General features: G+C 42.0%; 2 protein-coding genes across 2 annotated transcripts in view; one reads left to right on the top strand and one right to left on the bottom strand.

Annotated features, from left to right (window-relative positions):
- SLC2A9 (solute carrier family 2 member 9) overlaps nucleotides 1–20314 on the bottom strand; it is a 304118-nt gene that overhangs the window by 57479 nt on the left and 226325 nt on the right. The gene's annotated exons all lie outside the window — the stretch shown is intronic.
- Nucleotides 1–20314, top strand: part of STX18 (syntaxin 18) — a 45889-nt gene that overhangs the window by 24019 nt on the left and 1556 nt on the right. The window contains exons 2-10 of the mRNA XM_081925749.1: nucleotides 4810–4877; nucleotides 5927–6042; nucleotides 6136–6213; nucleotides 7362–7428; nucleotides 9848–9963; nucleotides 14356–14444; nucleotides 17186–17244; nucleotides 18428–18497; nucleotides 19902–19982. Of these exons, the coding sequence (XP_081781875.1) occupies nucleotides 4810–4877; nucleotides 5927–6042; nucleotides 6136–6213; nucleotides 7362–7428; nucleotides 9848–9963; nucleotides 14356–14444; nucleotides 17186–17244; nucleotides 18428–18497; nucleotides 19902–19982 (744 nt within the window). The remainder of the gene's footprint in view (nucleotides 1–4809; nucleotides 4878–5926; nucleotides 6043–6135; nucleotides 6214–7361; nucleotides 7429–9847; nucleotides 9964–14355; nucleotides 14445–17185; nucleotides 17245–18427; nucleotides 18498–19901; nucleotides 19983–20314) is intronic.

The raw sequence follows: 20314 nt of genomic DNA, 5'->3' as shown, positions 1-20314 counted from the left end.
GTTATATACGCTTCAGGTTACAGACTCCGCTAACCCAGAAATAGTACCTCGGGTTAAGAACTTTGCTTCAGGATGAGAACAGAAATCGTGCAGCGGCAGCGGAAGGCCCCATTAGCTAAAGTGGTGCTTCAGGTCAAGAACAGTTTCAGGTTAAGAATGGACCTCCGGAACGAATTAAGTACTTAACCTGAGGTACCACTGTATGTATATGTATGTGTTTGTCCTTGTTTTTATTATGTATTTTGTATTCCTCTCTGCCCCAAGATCTGTGGACGAAAGGTGGTATATAAATAAAATAAAATAATAAAATAATTTTATATTCCACCCTTCCTTCCAAAGAAGCCCAGAGCAGCGAATGTTTATGTGATTAATACAGTTAAGATAAAAGCATCTTTAAAATAAGTTTACATATTTGTAAATAAAACATACAGTGGTACCTGGGTTTACGAACTTAATCCATTCTGGAAGTCCCTTCTTAAACCAAAACTATTCTTAAACCGAGGTGTGCTTTCCCTAATGAGGCCTCCCACCGCTGGTGCCCTTCCACCGTTTGGATTCTGTTCGTAGTCCAAGGTAAAGTTCACAAACCGGGACTCTATTTCCGGTTTTGCGGAGTTCATATACCAAGTAGTTCATAAACAGGGCTGTTCTTAAACTGAGATACCACTGTATTTGTAACAATTTCAAGCTGCACTTTGGACATGGGGTGGGTGGGTAGACATTAGTAGGTTTGGAGGCTTTAGATCCTAGTGCATTTTTAGTTCTTAAATTGGATTTTAATTTGATACTTGGTGGGGTATTCTGTCTTTTTCTTTTCCTGAATTCAGTAGTACCATCTAAAAGCCTTCAGGACTGAAATGTCAGTTACATCAATATTACATTAGTCAAGAAATGGAAGTGTTCATAATGTCAAAACAATGCAGTCATTTGGTAACACAGGTTTTCATTGAAATAAGAATTTTTACAGTGGTCTGTTAATTGTAGATGACGGTGTGCTATATTATGGTAACTTGCTCATTTTTTATGTTTGCTCATAAATTTATATGCACTTTCTACCAGTTCCTCTCAGATTCCTCTGTTTTGTCATATGTACATTGAGCAGGAAGCTTCAGTTAGTAGTGGGCTCAACTAGAGACGACCAGACAGGACCAGGCACAGTTGTTGCAGCCAGGGCAGCCATTGGTGCAGCGGCTTGGTGTGTGTGTGTGTGTGTGTGTGTGTGTGTGTGTGTGTGTGTCCTCACCCCTGCAGGCTTTTTTCTTACCACCAGTGGGATTGAGAATAACTTTTCAGCTCCAAGGAGTCATAGATTGGGGCCTGATCTGTAGATGTTTCAACAGAATAAGCAGGCTTTGTATGTGGTGTCCCCAGTCCCCACTGCTGGTAAAAAGACCACCAGCCACAGAGCTTTCCTTACTGAATTTTCTGCAGGTGTACAGGGGGCCTTCATAGTGCTGCCCCTCTGGTGGAGGTGCTGTCTGTGAGCAGAGGGGCAGCTCAGCCGGCCTTTGTAGGGCGCTAACCCTAAACAAAATTCATTAAAAGTAAGCCCTTTTTATTGCAGCGGAATAAGCTTCCCCAAGAAAGGTGCAGTTGTAAGAATACTTGCAAGCAGTGCTCTCCCCCCCCCCCTAGAAAAATAGGTGCCTATCCTCACCATGGAGATGTTACAGTAAATGCCACATTTTTTAACAACAACAAAAAGATGTGCCGGGACCCTTCAGTATCCCCTAAAAAACCCCCACTGCTTGCAAGAAAGTAAATCCTATATCCCTTTCTCAACCCCCCTGGGAAAGGAATATAGGTCAAGAGATAAACATCTATGAATGGAGATGGACCTGGACAAAAATCCAACCGTCCTAAACCAATGCCAGCAGACCTAAGAGAAAATATTCTAAAGAACCGGTTTCAGTGGTACCTTATCTCTCACATACTAAGGGGATGCTTATTGTAGGACTTGCTGAACATCAGGCTGTTCTGGAGCCTAACTGGCAGCTCAGTTAATGAAATGATAAGATACTCCTTACTATTAGAAAGAAAAGGTATTATTTGGGTTATTTACAGGATCAGATAGCAGCAGTTGATACAAAAATAACTGTGAAAATATGCATAGAAAACTGAAAGAAAAATAATCCCCCATTGGAATGGAGCATTATAACTGATTAAATTAACATTTAAGGAAGACAGATTTGAGAACTTGAGCAAGCAAACATTTGGAACACTGGTCACTATTAATTACTTTTTCAAATGACAATATACAACCCTGCCACACTTTCCCACTGCTGTAAAAAGCGTTTTCTCTTTACTTTGGTTGGCTGATAATTTGTGGTTACTTTATATTTATTTTATCCATCATTTATTGATGTTACTTTCCTGTTGTTTTTTGTTTATGCCTATGCTAATCTGCATTGTTATGTTGATTTATATACTTTGGAAAAGTAATTAATTAAAAAAAATTAAGAAGGCAAAACCCGTTTAATGGATTTTGAGCAAACCTGTCTATGGTGTGTCTTTCAGCGAGTTGTGGATTCTAGGAGCAGATGTTAAACTGCCCACCATCAAAATATTTTGGCAAGACATGCAGCTCATTGAAAGTATTGTTCCTTGCATCTTCCTGTTGTATTTAAGTCTGCTTTAATTAAACATTATATATCCCTTTGAATAATAGAGAAAACTCAAAGCCAAATGAGTATGCCTGTACCCCAGTTACTGAAGGCTTTAGATAAAAATGCTTTGCTTGTCTCCTGTCACTGTTAACAAAAGACAGAAGTTTTAACTGCCTTATCAAAAAAGATAAAGTATTTGTTCTGTTACTTTTAACATGATATGATTGGGTTCTTTCATCTCTGCCTCCCCCCCAAAGAAAAAGTGATGCTTGCAGGCCTACAGATACAGCATCTTCAAACTACAAACTAAGCAAAAGTCGTAGAGAGATGAGCATAATCTTTCAAGACACCAGCATACTAGCACAATGCTGAAATCTTTGTTGCCATCTAGTGGATATCCCTGTTGTGTGCAGGAGGTTGTGTATTGCTGCTAAATTTATAAAAGCTATCCTTCTGGCAGGGACGCGGGTAAAACCTCAGCGCCTAGGAATTGCCGATCGCATGGTTGGCGGTTCGAATCCCCGCGGCGGGGTGTGCTACCGTCGTTCGGTCCCAGCGCCTGCCAACCTAGCAGTTCGAAAACACCCCCAGGTGCAAGTAGATAAATAGGGACCGCTTACCAGCGGGAAGGTAAACGGCGTTCCGTGTGCTGCGCTGGCTCGCCACATGCAGCTTGTCACGCTGGCCACGTGACCCGGAAGTGTCTGCGGACAGCGCTGGCTCCCGGCCTATAGAGTGAGATGAGCGCACAACCCCAGAGTCTGTCAAGACTGGCCCATACGGGCAGGGGTATCTTTACCTTTACCTATCCTTCTGGCAAAGAGTATCTTTGGTGCCATTCCATTAAAGACTGCTTCCTGGGTCTCAGAAGGAAGCAGTCCTAATCTTTACTCAGACTTCGTTATTTTAACATGTGCAACTACCATTCTATATGCCTATTTTATAGTTGTGTTTTTCATCTTTCAATTTTTGTCTATGGTTCTCTCGGTTTTATATACATCCTGAAATTAAATAATAATAAACAGCATTACAACAAAGAAGGGGGAGGCAGCCCAATTATCCAGCTGAGAGCTGTCACTTCTAGGGGAGCCACACTCTTTCTGCTGTCTTCTGCTTAAGCACAACAGACTTTAGCTAGGTGACACCTATTTTTGTTGCCTTTTCAACCACTGCTCTCTCCAACAACCTTTTCTGAGCTCAGAGGCATATTCTGTTTGGATTTATCAGACCGAAAGATCGATCGCCCCATTCTGAACTGAGGCTGACTTGGAATTCTGTGGCTGCTTTAGTCAGGGCCACATCATACCTGCCTGCTTCTACTGGTCTTGCTTCATCTGGGAGCAGTGGCTCTTTTCTGTCACTTCTCAGCCACAGTCCTTATTTTCCAGCACAGTGCCTAAGATTTTCCTGAGTCCTGTGGAAGTGTCATGGAGGTCGTGGTCGGACCCTGAGGAGGAGTAGGGAGAGCTTGGGGATTTGATCTTGAGGATGCTGGGGAGGATCCCAGGGGGTGAAGGGATGGAGATGCACCCTCCAAAGAAGACTCAGGACAATTCTCAGATTGCTTCCAAACTTGCCCCTTGCAGCTTCTCTAGCTGTGGAGCCGCCTCTGGTGCCTTCACTGTTATGCAAGAACGCCCCCCCCCCTTTCAGGAGAGGCAGCTGGGAGTAAACCGGATGCCAAGCCAGCACGACTCCTCCTTTGTCACCTGGAGACTACAGCACTGACTCACACAACAGCACCTAACCTGCCCAGTGGACGGAGTGCCTGTTTGCTTGCCCAGACTCCCAACTGCTTGCAGCACTCAGTATTGTGCTCACCCCATCCTTCAAAAGGAAAGTGCAGGGGGCATGTCACTTCTTGGTTCAACATCTTAGCTCTTGCCTAGCTGTGCCTTTGCCCTCTCATGATTCTTGCAGCCTGTGACTTGCCTTATGTACTGTTCTAATCTGAAAATAAGCACCTTTAGCAAAACTGGAGTTCCAGTTCCTCGTGGGTCTGGCAGTGGTTGACAGAAGGTAGGCCTAAGTTGGTCTGCCTTGCTGGAATTAGTGCATCAGTGCAATTTGAGTGCTCTTTGAAAATAGCCCTCACCGTGCATTTGATGTTCAAGTATCATATCTTGGGCACATAAAATGCTTTTCTTTTCCCTTTCATTTTTAAATCCATTATTTACATTTTGCTTTTTTTTTAATTATTCAGGTCAATAACATCGGGAAACTGAAAGATTTTCTTCTGCAGCACAGGAAAGATTATATTAATGCCTACAGGTAAGTATTGCAATAGGAACGGTGGGTGGGTGGTGAAGAAGGGAAACATTCTTGGACTGATGCTCTCTCCCTTTGTGGAAAGCTCTTGTGCTAAATTTCCACTCTGATTACTGAACCTGTGCTCATAGTCAAAGAATGTTAAATTGGTTTCCCTCTGAACAGGAAGAATAAAAGGTTGTGGTAAGAAAGAAAGTTGTGTTTGTTTAATGAAAAGAAGTTTTGGAACCTTGTCTGTTGTGATGGATTGAGATGGCTGTGGATGCATGGATTCCGGTTCATACCTACAGCCTATGCACTAGGAAGTTGCTGCCACCACCTCCAACCAAAAGACCACAGCCACTTTTGGGATTAAGCCTGCACATGGAATCTGGGGGACAACCAAGCTACCTGCCACCACCTGCCACCACCTGGCGTCACTGCCAAGGAAGTCTTTGGCCTGCTTCCCTTTTCGGCTTCATGCCATAGCCTGTAGTGTAGAGGTGCTGCCTTGCTCATGTCGAAAAGCTCTTTGAACTTGAAAGTCACTTCAGTCAAAACCCAGTGTTCATTTTAAAAAACAAAAACTTGTGGTCTGGATAAGATAGTAAAAGAGGAATAAGAAATGGAATGTTGAAGGAAAATCAAAAAATTATTTCACATTTGAATATCTAGGCAGTTTCTAAGTGCAGATATGCCCAAGCAGAGATGAAGGACAACTGCTTGAAGTGTGGAAGAAAAAGCTGATGGTTTCCATAGTGGGAGGAGAAATATCTTTTGAACACACGCACACACATATATGTACCCTGTTTTTTCACTGACAGGGATTCAAGGCGGCTTATGGATAAAAATAAGAAATAATCTCTCTTTAATTCTTTTTAGTCACGTGTTAGAATGATTAAGCCACATCACCAGGTGGCAGTGTTCATCTTTTGGATTTAATAGCGGTATTTATTTCATGAGAAGAGGTAACTAGTGTGGGAGCAATACCCTGACACTAGTTGCAGTGGACTTAAGGAAACAGAAGCGGAGTGTGGTAAAATAAAATTAACAACACTGACTGTTTCCCCCAGCCATGTCATGTCTGAGTATGTGCGGATGACAGACACTGAGCGAGACCAGATTGACCAGGATGCCCAGATCTTTATGAGAACATGTGCTGATGCAATTCAGCAACTCAGAACAGAAGGTAAATTGATTAAAATAATGTGTGAGTTGTGCCAGATGTTTAAATTGTTTATCTGCGAAGCGTAATGCTTTTGTGTTTGTTTGTTTGTTTTAGCACACAAGGACATCCATTCCCCGCAAGTGAAGCAGCACAGAGAAGCTGTCCTAGATTTCATTGGAGACTATTTAAAAAGTATATATTTTTCTTGAAATTGTGGTGTTTTTTATTTTGTCTAGCCATAATTATTTTCTTTAAGCTTAGACCAAAATGCTGTGCATCGCTGTAGCCTTTTCATAAGTGCTTCCCTGTTTCCATTGCTGGGACAGCTAGACAGCCAGAGTTGCTGGGTGACAATAAGGCAGTGGTGTAGGGAGGAAAGTTACAGATATGTTGTGTCCCAAGTAACATTTGTGGGCAACTGGAACCTTGAATTTCAATGCACACAAAGTCAACTGGCTTTAAAAAAGCAAAGCGGATTTCAAACTGACTTTGGAAGGAAAGCTAACAGGAGAAGAGTATCCCTAACAAGTCCACTAAAATTAACAAGCCCATCAAAAATATTACAGTGTTGTTGGGGAGTTGCAAGCAGTAGATACTTAAAGAGGGAGAAAAACACTTTTTTTGTGCTAAGACTAGAAGCCTTAAAGTCAGAATAGATTTGAAGTAAGAATATTGAACCCTTAAACCTGGTGAAGCATTATCACTGGTATGGATCACCCTGGAGGTTGGGACAGCACTCTTTTGCTAGATTGATATGACATCCTGAAGTGTAGTTAATACTAAATACTGTAGGTCAATAGTGGTAAACTACAGCCCTTCATAGTTTTGAACCCCTGCTGTGGGATGCGGGTTAGACTGAAGCTTAGTGTAGCTTTCAACTACCCTGCAGTGTTATCTATTCCTTTTGTTAGGAAACAACAAGGGGGGCACATAATAGAAATTTTATAAAGTTATGAACAATGTGAAGTGAACTTTATTCTGTGCAGGCTACTTTTCTCTTAATAAAAAAATTATAATTCATGCCTATTCAATAAAATTGATTGGTAGTAAAGTTCAGAACACACAACTTTGATAAAAACCATTTATTAGGTATAGTGAGAACATGTCTACCAATGACTATTAGCTCTAATAACTTAAAAATTGATCCTCTGTGTTCAGAAGTGCTATATCAAAGAGGTAGCATATACTACAGAGGTGGTATATTGTCAGTCAGACATCCATCATATTCAACCTGTGAGTTTTACAGGTACATCCGGGTAGTTCCTGATCTAGCAAGACATTTTTTATGTTAATGTATACCATTTTCCTCTTGTTTACATGGCATCTTCATAACTATAAAGGAGTGTGTAAGCTGTATTCAGAACAAAGGGCTATCCGGGTCAAGCGAGTAGTTGATAAGAAAAGATTGTAAGTAATATTCCTTTAAATACATGCTTTTGATTTTCTTTGGAACTCTCATTAAATTTGTGAGCAGGTGAAATGTCTCCATGATAAATAGGTACGTTCTTCATTCACATGCCTCAGAAAGCCAAACTGCACCTTACAAGGGATGCACGAAAGTGCAGATTCCCAAAGAGGAAGGTGCTCCTGCTTTGCTCCTCCCCAGTCCTTTTCATTTATTCACTGCTTTGGTTTGGTTTAGTATGTCGTCAGAATCTGAGCTTGTGTATAAGCTCTCTCCTCACTAACCACAAATCATAGCCAAGAACAAACCTTGGCTGCTGCTGAAGGAGAGAGCTTAACCACAAGCCTGGGTTTGAATGACACCCTAAGACATGGGTAGGCAAACTAAAGCTTGGGGGCTGGATCCGGCCCAGTTGCCTTCTGGATCCGGCCTGAGGACCGTCTGGTGGGGATCGATTGTTTGGGCTGTGCCAGTGCGCGCGTTCAGCGGTGCCTCCTCCCTCCCTCCTCCTGGCTTCTCCCCGCCCTGCCTAGAGCTGAGAGGAAGGGGGCTGGGCTTTGTGGGTGACAACAGCAGCAGCGCTAGCGCTTGAGCGGCTGCCATTGTAAGCAGGCTCAATTCGGGCTTTGTTGCTGCCAGCCCCTCTCCAGAGCCCTTTTGTGCGCCGCTCACAAGACACAGGTAAGCAGTCACCGGGGCTCATGCAGTGCTGTGGAGAAGGGAGGGGAGAGTCGGCGGGGGGTGGCTTACCTGAGTAGAATATGTCCTTTTATTTAAAATGCATCTCTGGGTTATTTGTGGGAATTCATTCATTTCCCCCCAAAATATAGTCCAGCCCCCCACAGGGTCAGAGGGACAAGTGGAGCAGCCCCCTGCTGAAAAGGTTTGCCAACCTTTGCCCTGAGACAAACCTTGGTTTAGTTGAATACAACATGGGAGTAAAAAAGTTTGGGGCAGAGCAATACAGATGCAAACCCCTCTCCAGGAATTTGCATGGTCCCAACAAGCCACCCATAGCTTCACTTACTGCAGCTTGCACAAGAAGGCGTTCTCCCTCCTCCATCTCTCTTTCTCACGCCCACATACTTTTCCTCCAGTTTTGAGTGTGACACAAACATTGAATTTCTTTTTACTTTCTTGTAGAGTTGGTTTACAACAACCTTCCAAGGGTTTTGTTTGTTTGCTTCCCTCCATTTTTATCTTGCCTTTGGCGTTCTGTAAGGCTCTCAGGGTAACTTAGTTTCATTAAACTCTGCTAAGGGTTTGCCATGTTAATTCAGCAGCAAAGTGGATGCTTAGCCATTCTTGCCTCATGTCATTGAAGCCACTGCTGTTAGACCTCATGTGGAAAATGGGAAGAACCATGTTTCTCTTCCTTACTGAGACTAGTAGCTTTAAAGTGTATATTTACAGGAGTTTTAGGGAAAATGATTCTGAGGGCCACAACCTCTCCAACTTGGAAGTATTTCCTAATAGAGCAACCATCAAATCTGGGCATATTAGTAGGAAGCGAAAACTTCTGGATCTTTAGACTCAACCCACACACTCATGGACTTAATTTGGAGGGCAACACTTAATTTCTCTCTTGTTATTTTTTATTTTGAAAAGCCTTTTGTACATGCCACATTTCTTAAAATTATTCTGAGTATTCTTAATGCAAAGGTGGAGATGTTTAACAAAGCAGTGTTAAATCTCTCTATTCCAACATTTATTTATTTTCCATGTATTATTACTGAGCACCTTCCAGAGCCTGTTTATTTACAGCGCTGCCTGACTGGTTTTAAGATTACAAAACCAGTCATTAGAGCACCTACTTTCCGAGGTAGGACTGGGAAAGACTTGTGCCTTTAAGCCTGGAGATCTCTTGCATATCAGTGTAGACCATGGTTCTTCAACCTTGGATCCCCAAGGCTAGGGATGATGAGACTTGTAGTTCTTTGACATTTGGGAATGCAGGAACACTGGTGTAGACAGTGCTGAACTATGTGGACTAATGGTCTAGTTCCATATAAGGCAGCTTCTTATGTTCTGCAATTTATTACAGAAAATATACATATTTTCGCAGTATTTCCAGACACATAATTCATTATAGAATAGAAGCATCCTTTTTAAAGATCTTTATGTGGCTCTTTGGGGAAAGCAAATACAAAGTTCCAGATGCCACCAGAACAGCAACTGTTAGCTCTTACTGCATGGAAGGAACTTGACGTTACAGAGGCAGGCAAGGAGGAGGTGTATCTCATCTGTTGCCTCTTCATATGGCACCACAGTGCCAACTGCTGTGTGTATAAACCTGCCCCAACTTTCCTCCAGCTGAAGGGAGAGATGTGCTATTCCAGCATAATGGACCATGGTATGAGCCTGTAGCTGCACTTGATCTTGGTTTGCTTGCTCTTAATTGTTATGTATTTGCTCATTTAGATCCAGGCTTGAGCCAGAACAGAGCGATAAATCCAAAGTAACGTCTTCTCCTGAAAGAACTGCTCAAACAACTTCGGAAGATTCTGAAGAGAAACTCACTTGTGAAGACAACAGAGGTGATATTTCAGTCCTGTTCTATCTCCATGTTCCACTTTTTAGAGGTGGTGTGTTTGTATGTGGTGAGCATTTGCTCAGGTTTTTTGCAGATTGGCGTTTGTTGATTCAGCAGTAAAACAGTGGGTTTACTGGAGATCATGGGACAAATGGAAGTGTGAATGCACCCAGAGTGTGACATGGGGAGAAACATGTCTATTTTGGCTTTCCCTGAAAGACCTCATGGGAGTGAGGGAGAAGGAGACTCTACAGATAGGGATGCATGGTTTCTCCTATGGGGCTTCAGCAGCATATGGGTCAACTAGAATAATTTCAGTCCTTCCTGAACTGACTGAAAACAATGCATCCACTATAGACTGGGTTACTCCAAGACTGGATTTCTGCAGTGCACTCTCTCTGGGGTTTCCCTTGCACTTGATCCAGAAGCTGCAGTTAGTGCAGAGTGCTGCAACACTCCCAAGGCCTTGTCAGCATAGAACCAGTGCGCTCAGAGAGCTGCTTCTGGGCCAGGTTCAAGGTGTGGCTATTAGTATGCAAAACCCTTAATAATTTGGGACCAGTTTACCAATGAGATTGCCTTACCCCACATGTGCCCCTTTGACCGCTTTGATGGGCTGAATTTGCACCACCACATATGCCATATAATACCCATCCCACATTTTTAAGAGCTTAATCGTTTAGTGTGGCAGCGCTTACACTCCCTGTCTGTTGAGATCAAGCAGGTGCCTTCACTGTACAGTAGTACCTCAGGTTACAGACGCTTCGGGTCACAAACTCCGATAACCCGGAAGCAGTACCTCGGGTTACAAACTTTGCCCCAGGATGAGAACAGAAATCACGCGCCAGGGGTAGGCCCCATTAGCAAAAGCGGGCCTCAGGTTAAGAACAGTTTCAGGTTAAGAACAGACCTCTGGAATGAATTAAGTTTGTAACCCGAGGTACCACTGTACTCCTTTTCGGTGTTTGCTAAAAGCATCCTTGTTCAGACAACCCTACCTCAATTAGAAATCTGTTTTAATATTTTAATTTTTGTAATTTTTTAAAAGTAGGGTTGCGAATGTTTTCTTGGTTTTACTGTTCTGTCGTCTGTGAACCACTCTGAGGTTCCATTACAATCAAGCAATGTATAAATTTTCTGAAATAAATAAATAAGTGTGCAAACGTGAAAATCGCATCCCCCCTGTGTTTCCTGTAGGAGACAGGCTGCTATGGCGACCAGAGCTAATCTGGGACTAAGGGCACCTGCTTCTGTGAGCTCTCGCCTTCCCCTGTTTCTTGATATTCATCCCGGTTGCAGTTGCCTAACAATAAGAGCACTGGCACTGGTAGTACTTAAAATTAATTGGTTCCTAGGGGCTAATAGAGGGAACTGGGTGGAATTAACGTTCTGTCTGCCAAGCGCTGCATCTTGCCAGGTGGACCAGTCGGCCCACTCCTCTCCCCACCTTGCTGTTTTTAGGGGTTCTCCCGGTCCCCTCCCAGCCAATTTTGGGTAACGTAGGGGAAGCAGGGGAGGCCCTGTTGTGCAAGCAGAAGTCCTTGTGTGTATTAGATTACTCTTCCCCACTCTTTCTCTGTTTGTAGTTCTGTTTTGTGAATGTTGTAAATAAGCATAGGGCTGTAGGTGATAGCTGGCACTTTTAAATGAAAACCACACTGGCTTTTTGTTCAAAGTGTGGATATAGTTAAAGCAAACATGACTATATCCTTCAGTTAAACAAAACAATCTGATTTCAGAGCTGTGTACTTCACCTAACGTAGCTTTAGTTTGCAGAATTGGTACTATTTAATGCAAGAGAGACTATCTGCTTCTGAATAATAAGCAGATATTTTGTTCACAGCACCGGTGTGTACCTTACACAGGGAAAGGCTATTTTTTGTCAAACCAGCATCATTTCCCTTCCCCCCAGTTCCTTCAGGCAGTGTCATTTTTTGAGGTAGTCATCAGATTTCGTAAAGGTTGCACAAGAAGGTGGGAAATGGGGAAAAGGCATTTCCGGAAAACGCTATCAAACCTCTGGAATTTGGGGATAAAGTTTTTTAGTTTTTAGTGTTTGATGTTGTATTGTGTTTTTACTATTTTTGTTGGGAGCCATCCAGAGTGGCATATAAAATAATGTTGTTGTTGTTGAAGCGTAAACAGAAGGGATATTTTTTTAAAAAAATCAGGAAGTAGGAACAAAAGATATGGAACTGGGTGTGAATTAATGAAACCACTGCCACAGTGTCCTTTCTCTTGGCAGATCAAAATGAGAAGGTGACAGCAAAGGTTGCAAGGTTTTTAGCTGGGGCAATCAAAATATTTGACTGTTGATTCAAAACCCTAAAATGTATTTTATATAATTGACTTTTTACTTTTATTCTTTATATACCGTATTGTTGTTTTATTGCTATGGCCGATGGCTGACGCAAATAAAGAATCATTAATTTTTAAATGAATACATAATAGTAAAAGAACCATGGAATATTATGTTAATATATAATCACAGTGGAGACTCTTGTGTCTCCCTTGAAAGAAGAAATGTAGCTTTGATTTAATGTGGCAGGGGCCCCTTCCATGCCAGTGTCACTGTTCCAAAAATGTTTCATCTGTCTTCTTCAGCCTTTGTTTTAATAAAGAAGAGAACAGTAATTCCAGACACCATGCCTGGTTACAGAGCCTAACGTGGGAGGTGTCTTTCAGTATAATATCTCATCCAGAATTGTTTTTAAACAGAAGTCCTCTGAAAGGCTTCCCAAGAGAAGCGAGCATCTCACACGGCAACATTGCCGGTCTAATTGAAAACACTTTCAGAGACAAGAATATAAACAAGTACAAATTAAGCAAAACACATCTCACTCAAGGATCTTGGTAGGAAAATAATGTTCACAACCAATGGCAGGCTTCAAACATAAAGTAAAGTGCAGCAGTACCCTATCTAGTTTTGTACCCCTTGGAAAATTGAACAGCCAACATGCGTAAGTTGAGTATGGAGACTTTTAACACTATATCCCAGCAGGTGCATTTGGTGCCTTAACTCAGGGGTCAGCAACCTTTTTCAGCCGTGGGCCGGTCCACCATCCCTCAAACCATGTGGGGGGCCACACTATATTGGAGGGGGGGGAATGAACAAATTCCTACGCCCCACAAATAACCCAGAGATGCATTTTAATTGAAAGCACACATTCTACTCATGTAAAAACACCAGGCTGGCCCCACAAATAACCCAGAGATGCATTTTAAATAAAAGGACACATTCTACTCATGTAAAAACACGCTGATTCCCGGACCGTCCGTGGGCTGGATTGAGAAGGCGATTGGGCCACATCCGGCCCTCAGGCCTTAGGTTGCCTACCCCTGCCTTAACTGATGTTACTTTTTGCCAATGTTGAAAATATCAGAAAGCCGCTGGATTCCGTCTGAAGGAAAACAAACAAAAACAGCTTGGGCTTTTCTATGTGAATGTTAAAAGGTAAAGGGACCTCTGACCATTAGGTCCAGTTGTGACCGACTCTGGGGTTGCGGCGCTCATTTTGCTTTATTGGCCAAGGGAGGCGGCATACAGCTTCCAGGTCATGTGGCCAGCATGACTAAGCCGCTTCTGGCGAACCAGAGCAGCGCACGGAAACGCCGTTTACCTTCCCACCGGAGTGGTACCTATTTATCTACTTGCACTTTGTGCTTTCGAACTGCTAGGTTGGCAGGAGCAGGGACCGAGCAACAGGAGCTCACCCCATCGTGGGGATTTGAACTGCCGACCTTCTGATTGGCAAGTCCTAGGCTCTGTGGTTTAACCCACAGTGCCACCCACGCCCCATATGAATGTTACATTACACTAAAATATTCCACTCTCCCAGAGAGGTAATTCTTTTGGGGGTAGAAGTGTAAGCATGGGTCACTCATCCCCCAAAATCCCCTTTATGTAATGCAAGTAGGCAACTAATAATATCAGGAGTGCTCTGGGGCACGTTCTAAACAGTACCTTTTTTGCATAATTTAGAAATGTCTGCTGATCGAATGTGGATGATTCTCTGCCACAGGGAACAGCATAAAACAGCTTTTTAAACACCCTTTTAAAACAACTTTTTAAACACTGTGAACATTCAGCCACTCACTGATTCCTTTTTTTAAAAATGTGAATCTTCCATCCCTCCCACCTTCCTTTGCCTTGTTTCTGCAAGCAGGCACAAAAGGGTTTGAGGTAACCTCAGCTTTGAAGGTTCTGAAAGTGCAGCATCAGTTAAGAATATGAGCATCTCAACATCTCCAATAAGAGGAAGAAGTCTGGTGGCAGGAATTAAAAGCTGGCTTTTAAAATTGAGGCAAATAAAATTATGGGCAGTTCAGTTATTGCTGAACTAGGTCTAGCAGTTTTTGGCTACATGTTGAGCATAGTTTGTTTCTTCTTTTGCAGATAAGAATGTGATAGACGAACACACTAATTTTGGACTTTGGGGTGATGGGAAAGGAGAAGATGAGCTTTCACCTGAAGAAATCCAAATGGTAAGTTGTATTTTCTACCAGTTTGTTGACTTTCTCCCTAGCTAGCTATATCTACGGATTTTGAAAATGAAATAAGTCCAATGCATGCACTGAGTCATTTGCCTTTTCTGCTAAGCAACGCTTTAACAAATGCACCCTGCGTGTTTGCTTTTCTGATTCTTTATGTCAGTACCTGCTTAAAATTCTTAATCATATGATTGGGAAGGTGATTATTGTCAAGCCATTATGTTCATGGGAAAGTATTTTGCAGCAATTAAGACTGCCCTTTAAGATTTTAAATTATTGCTTTAAATCTCTACTATAGATAGTTATTTCCGTTCACAAGCAGATAGAGCTATTCTAACATTAAGAATCATAAAGAAACTTCCCAAAGAAGATACTGTAATTTCTTATACTTACTTTTCCATACTACCTCTGGCCTTCCAGATGTGGATTAATTACAGCTCCCATCATCCATTGCCATTAGCCATGCTTGCTGGGACGGATGGGAATTGTAGTCCAGCAACTTTGAGAGAGCCAAAGGTTCCCCATACCTGGTATACGATGAGGATATTATTATGAATCCACTGGTACAAAAATCACTTAAGGACATTTTAAGGGCCTTCCATGCCACACAATGCCAATGTTGCATTATGATGGGATTTCAAGCTCAGTGCCTCTCAAAATCAGAGGGATCAGTGCTGCTTTCTGCTCACCTGGCCCCTCCCTCATGTGGTGTGGTTGTGCTAGACCAGGCAGGCATAGGCAAACTCGGCCCTCCAGATGTTTTTGAGACTACAGTTCCCATCATCCCTGACCGCTGGTCCTGTTAGCTAGGAATCATGGGAGTTGTAGTCCCAAAACATCTGGAGGGCCGAGTTTGCCTATGCCTGGGCTAGACCGAGGACATAGGCATTCGGGGCTAGGAAGGGGATACAGTGCCACCAGTTTCCCTTCAAACTTAATTGCTTACCTTTTCTGATTGCTTATTTGGGACCATAATTCTGGAGACGTCCGTTGGCTCATGAGATTTGTCTTTCAAGAGATGTAAGATACAGCAGCATATGACCATATTTTGACTTAATTCTCTTTATGAAATCAGTACACATGTTGCTTAACCAAATCTCTACTTACCATGCCTTTAACCAGAAATTCAGATAGGTAGGTGTTCAGTCATTTTCTGCCTGTGATCTTCTGCCTCCATTTTGATGTTTAAAACTGAAGGTCTTTGTTCTCATGTGAATGAGGGGAAATCCAATTTTTGTACACAATCACAATACATCCTATCATGATTGCAGTAATACTTCAAAGTCTCACTGATTTCAAGGAAAGAATTAAGAAGGCCCTTTAATCTTTGAAATACAGTGGTCTTGCAATGCTCCACTCTGCCTAGATCATACCTGTAAGCTCTTTCTCTTCAGTCATGTAATTGAATTCTAAAGCATCCAGCTAATTAGCTAAGTGGATTTCAAACATTTTCTTTCTTCTCTTTATATACTCCTTTATATCAGGAAACTTAGACTGTCCAATTTCATGAAAATTATGCTAATTTAAACTAGCTGCTAAGATGGAAAGAAATATTGAAAACACTGCAGAAGTTTTATATTAAAATGTGTTTGGGAAAATTGCAACCAAAAGGGCTGCAGGCTGGTTTACGAAACATTTTTATGCGATAATTTGAATTTTCCTTACCCCCGTTAACACATTAAGGACTTTATAGTTCTTATAAGAACACGGGGCAGTGTTTAGTTAGATAAAGTAAAATATTGTTCTGTTCTATCTAATTTTCCCAAGCTACTTTCATTTTATTGTTTTGTTCTTTCAGGGAAATAATTTGTTTTGCATTTGAAAATGTCTGTACTGGAACAGTAATAAAGGACTTTATTCTGGGTAATATATCCTTTGAGTAGATCCATTAAAATCAGTGGAACTACTTTGTGTATAACTAATGTTGGATATCACCCTCTGTCAACTAACTTAGGCTCTCTTTGTGCCATTATACAGGTTATCACATTACATCATCAGTTTGCAACCACTTGCCTTATTTCTCTTAAGAAAATCTGTGTTTGAGCATTGTAGAATCATATTTCCAGTTTCTATCATTGTAAATTATTTTGAGTATATACTGCTCTGTCCAACTTCATGTTCATTTGACTGCTTTGTAATAGATTATTAGTCCAAGAGGCTTTCCAAATGCTACGTTCATCTAGGATATGTTTTTGAGGATTAAAGGGTCTTCCCAAAGGAACATAAAAGTGAAAGTGCTCTCTATATTACAGGTTACTTTGCTTCAAATAGGAAAACACTGAAAATCCTGACTACTCCTTTCAGAAATTAATGGGCCTAATTCAGCATTGTAAAACCCAACATTGACTGTGGTGTAACTTACTCAGACTGGTAGAAAGTCCCAGGTTCCTGGTAAACCGTATTTTTCCGTGTATAATATGCCCCCTATTTTGGGGGGACTCCAAATTAAGAAAACACCCCTCAGCACTACCCATGTATAAGACAAGCCCCAATTTTAAACCTAATTTTTTGGTAAATAAACCTAGTCTCATACATGGAAAAATACGGTAATTATCAGCCTTCATAAGCAGTCATTGCTGCCAAAGTGTTTGTGAATGCTTCATTTCCAGAGGCTTTGAATCCCTGCACACCAAATTTCATGGTTTATTTTGTGGTGTGGGTTGTGGGTGTGCTTGAGGGTGGAATGACCTTTAAGCCTCATATTGTTGTTATTACTGTTAACTTTTTCCTTCCAGTTTGAGCAGGAAAACCAGCGCCTTGTCGGAGAAATGAACAGCCTGTTTGATGAAGTGAGGTACAGCCTTCCCCGCACCCTCGCCTGCCCTTGCGGCACATAGAATGTGCTTTCCAATCCACTTTATGTACATACACACATTTGTATGCCACCCTTCCATGCTCACAGTCGCACACAACATGAAAACGGATACATAACAGGCAGCCCTATTTAGGGAAGCTTTTAATGTTTAATAGGTTATTGTATTTTAGTGTTTTGTTGGAAGCCCAGCCAGATGGGCGGGGTATAAATAATAAATTATTATTATTATTATTATTATCATCATCATCATTACAACAACATGACAAAAGTAGTAATTGCCCAAATTACCAAACTGTGTGATTTCCACACAAAACGCAAGAAGATCTAAAATAAAGATATGAAAAAAAACAACAGCAACAACTCCCCACCAATAGAACACCCCAAACCCCCCAGCCCACGAGTCTGGTCAGCAGCCTCAGCTTTTGCAGCTGGAGTCAGTCAAGGCCTTGCCCTCTCAGGCCAGGTGGGAAAGGCTTGCAAGGCAGGGAGCAGGTCTTCCGGGACTCACAGCCAGGATGGCCTCTGGCCTCTTCAGCAGCCTCAGTCTTTGCAGCTGAAGTCCATCAGGGCCCCTAATCTCAAGGTTGTGGATTCAAACTCCACGTTGGGCAAAAGATTCCTGCATCACAGGGGGTCGTACTAGCTGACTCTTGTGGTCCCTTCCAACTCTACAATTCTATCATTCTAGGTGGGGAACGGTCTGCAAGGCAGGGAGCAGAGCTTCACAGCCAAGATGTAGATATAGTTTCTTTTCATAAAACTGCTGCTAAATCAGTGGAGCTGAAAGATTCTTTGTAATGAGCTTATGCACAATTTGAACCACTCTTCATGTTTGCTAGTTTTTTGATAAATTGGACAACACAGTTTTCTGACTAACACCACCTTATACAGAGTCAGAAATAGGTCATCTTGCCCATTTCAGCTATCTTCATCCTATCTATCCACTTTTAACGTTATAAGGATACTTCTCTCTCTTTCTATTACACATCAATACAGAAGCTATTAGCTAGTGATCTACTGAGTTAAAATTTATTTTTGCTAATCTGCTTCACTTGGCTTGCAATTCTCCATTCATAAGAAATGCTCCATATTATGTTTACTTAAGTTTGTAAGAAATTTAAAATGTTTGTACTTACACGGCTTTTTAATTTTTTTTAAATAGACAAATTGAAGGGAAGGTGGTTGAAATATCTAGACTTCAAGAGATATTCACAGAAAAAGTCTTACAGCAGGTAAATACCACAGGGAGGTGGTTGGTTGGCTCTTTGTATTCTAGAATTTTTCCAGTAGGTAAAAAGGCTGCAGTTAGAGAGGCAAAATGAGTGATTGAGCACAAAAAGGCAGGCATAGTGTAAGAAGAATAAAATGTGGGTTCCACAGGGACTCCACTGCACTGAAGGGGACTTCTGTAGCTCAAATGGGCTTTGGGAACATGGCCTGGACATGTGCAGGGGCATTGCTGGGGGAAGAAGAAGAAGAAGAAGAGTTTGGATTTGATATCCCGCTTTATCACTACCCTAAAGAGTCTCAAAGCGGCTCACAATCTCCTTTCCCTTCCTCCCCCACAACAAGCACTCTGTGAGGTGAGTGAGTGACCTCACAAATAAGGATAGTTTTATTCCAAAGAATATTGTATATTGGGCAGATTTTGTGCTCCCCTCCTCCATTTGAGCTGAAAAATTATTCAAAACTCATTCCACGTACAGTGGTACCTTGGGTTACAGATGCTTCAGGTTACAGATGCTTCAGGTTACAGATGCTTCAGGTTATAGACTCCACTAACCCAGAAATAGTACCTTGGGTTAAGAACTTTGCTTCAGGATGAGAAAGAGGGTGAAGAGGTTTGAAGGTGCCTTAACAGCTAGCTCTGGCCTCAGTTTATGGCGAGCAGAAACAGACAACAGGCCACTTACCTTTCATAGCTTTTGATCTTTACATTTATCTCTCATGTGAAAAGGAGGTAGGGGTCTTATTAGACCACAAGTTGAACAAGTCAACAGTGTGATGCAGCAAGCAAATGCTATTCTAGGCTGCATCAACAGAAGTATGGTGTTCCAATCAAGGGAAGTAGTAGTCGTGGTTTATTCTGCCTTGGTCAGACCTCACCTGGAGTCCTGTGTCCAGTTCTGGGTGCCGCAATTTAGGAAGGATGTTAAGAAGCTGGAAGGTGCTTAGAGGAAGGTGCCCAAGATGATCCAGGCTCTGGAAACCAAGCCTTATGAGGAACAGTTGAGGGAACTGGGTATGTTTAGCGTGGAGAAGGGGAGACTGAGAGGTCAAGGGCTGTCACATGGAGCAAGCTTCTTTTCTCCTGCTCTGGAGGCTAGGACTGGAACCAATGCATTCAAGTTGCAAAAAAGGAGATTCCAACTAAACATCAGGAATAACTTTTTGACAGTCAGAGCTGTTTGGCAGTGGAACAGACTCCCATGAGAGGTGGTGGACTCTCCTTCCTTGGAGGTTTTCAAGCAGAGGTTAGATGGCCGTCTGTCACGGATGCTTTAGCTGAGAGTCCTGCATTGCAGAGGGTTTGACTAGATGACCCTCAGGGTATCTTCCACCTCTACAATTAAATGATTCTGTGCAGTTTGATTATGACCTGTTTTTTACGTTATATATTTCAACTTACTTAAAAGGAAGCAGAGATTGACAGTATCCATCACTTAGTTGTGGGTGCAACAGAGAACATCAAGGAAGGAAATGAAGACATAAGAGAGGTAATGTCTGCCTCCCCCCCTTTTTTTTAAATCAAATACTACTTGACCTTAACAGACTGCCTGTAATGTATTTTGAGAGAACACTGACACCCTTGTTAGTCAGACACATGGTCCTTCCTCCATAAAGCCACTTTTAAAATGTTCTTAAGGAAAACAAATCTCATCTTTGGGCAAATAATGGCATGGTCTTTGGGCTTTGCTTTCTCCGCAACAATAGGAAATAAATGCCCATTTTACATGAAGACTTGAGAAGCTTCTGGTTTCAGTAGCTGGGTCTTGAAAAAAAAGTGAAATGGTGGTAATAGTCTGAGTATACTTAGTGCTTACTAGAG

The sequence above is a fragment of the Podarcis melisellensis genome (genome assembly GCF_964234715.1).
Source record: "Podarcis melisellensis genome assembly, chromosome: 9".
NCBI classification, from domain to species: domain Eukaryota; kingdom Metazoa; phylum Chordata; class Lepidosauria; order Squamata; family Lacertidae; genus Podarcis; species Podarcis melisellensis.
Note: the sequence above shows the minus strand (reverse complement) of the source record. Positions and strands in the feature narration are given on the sequence as shown.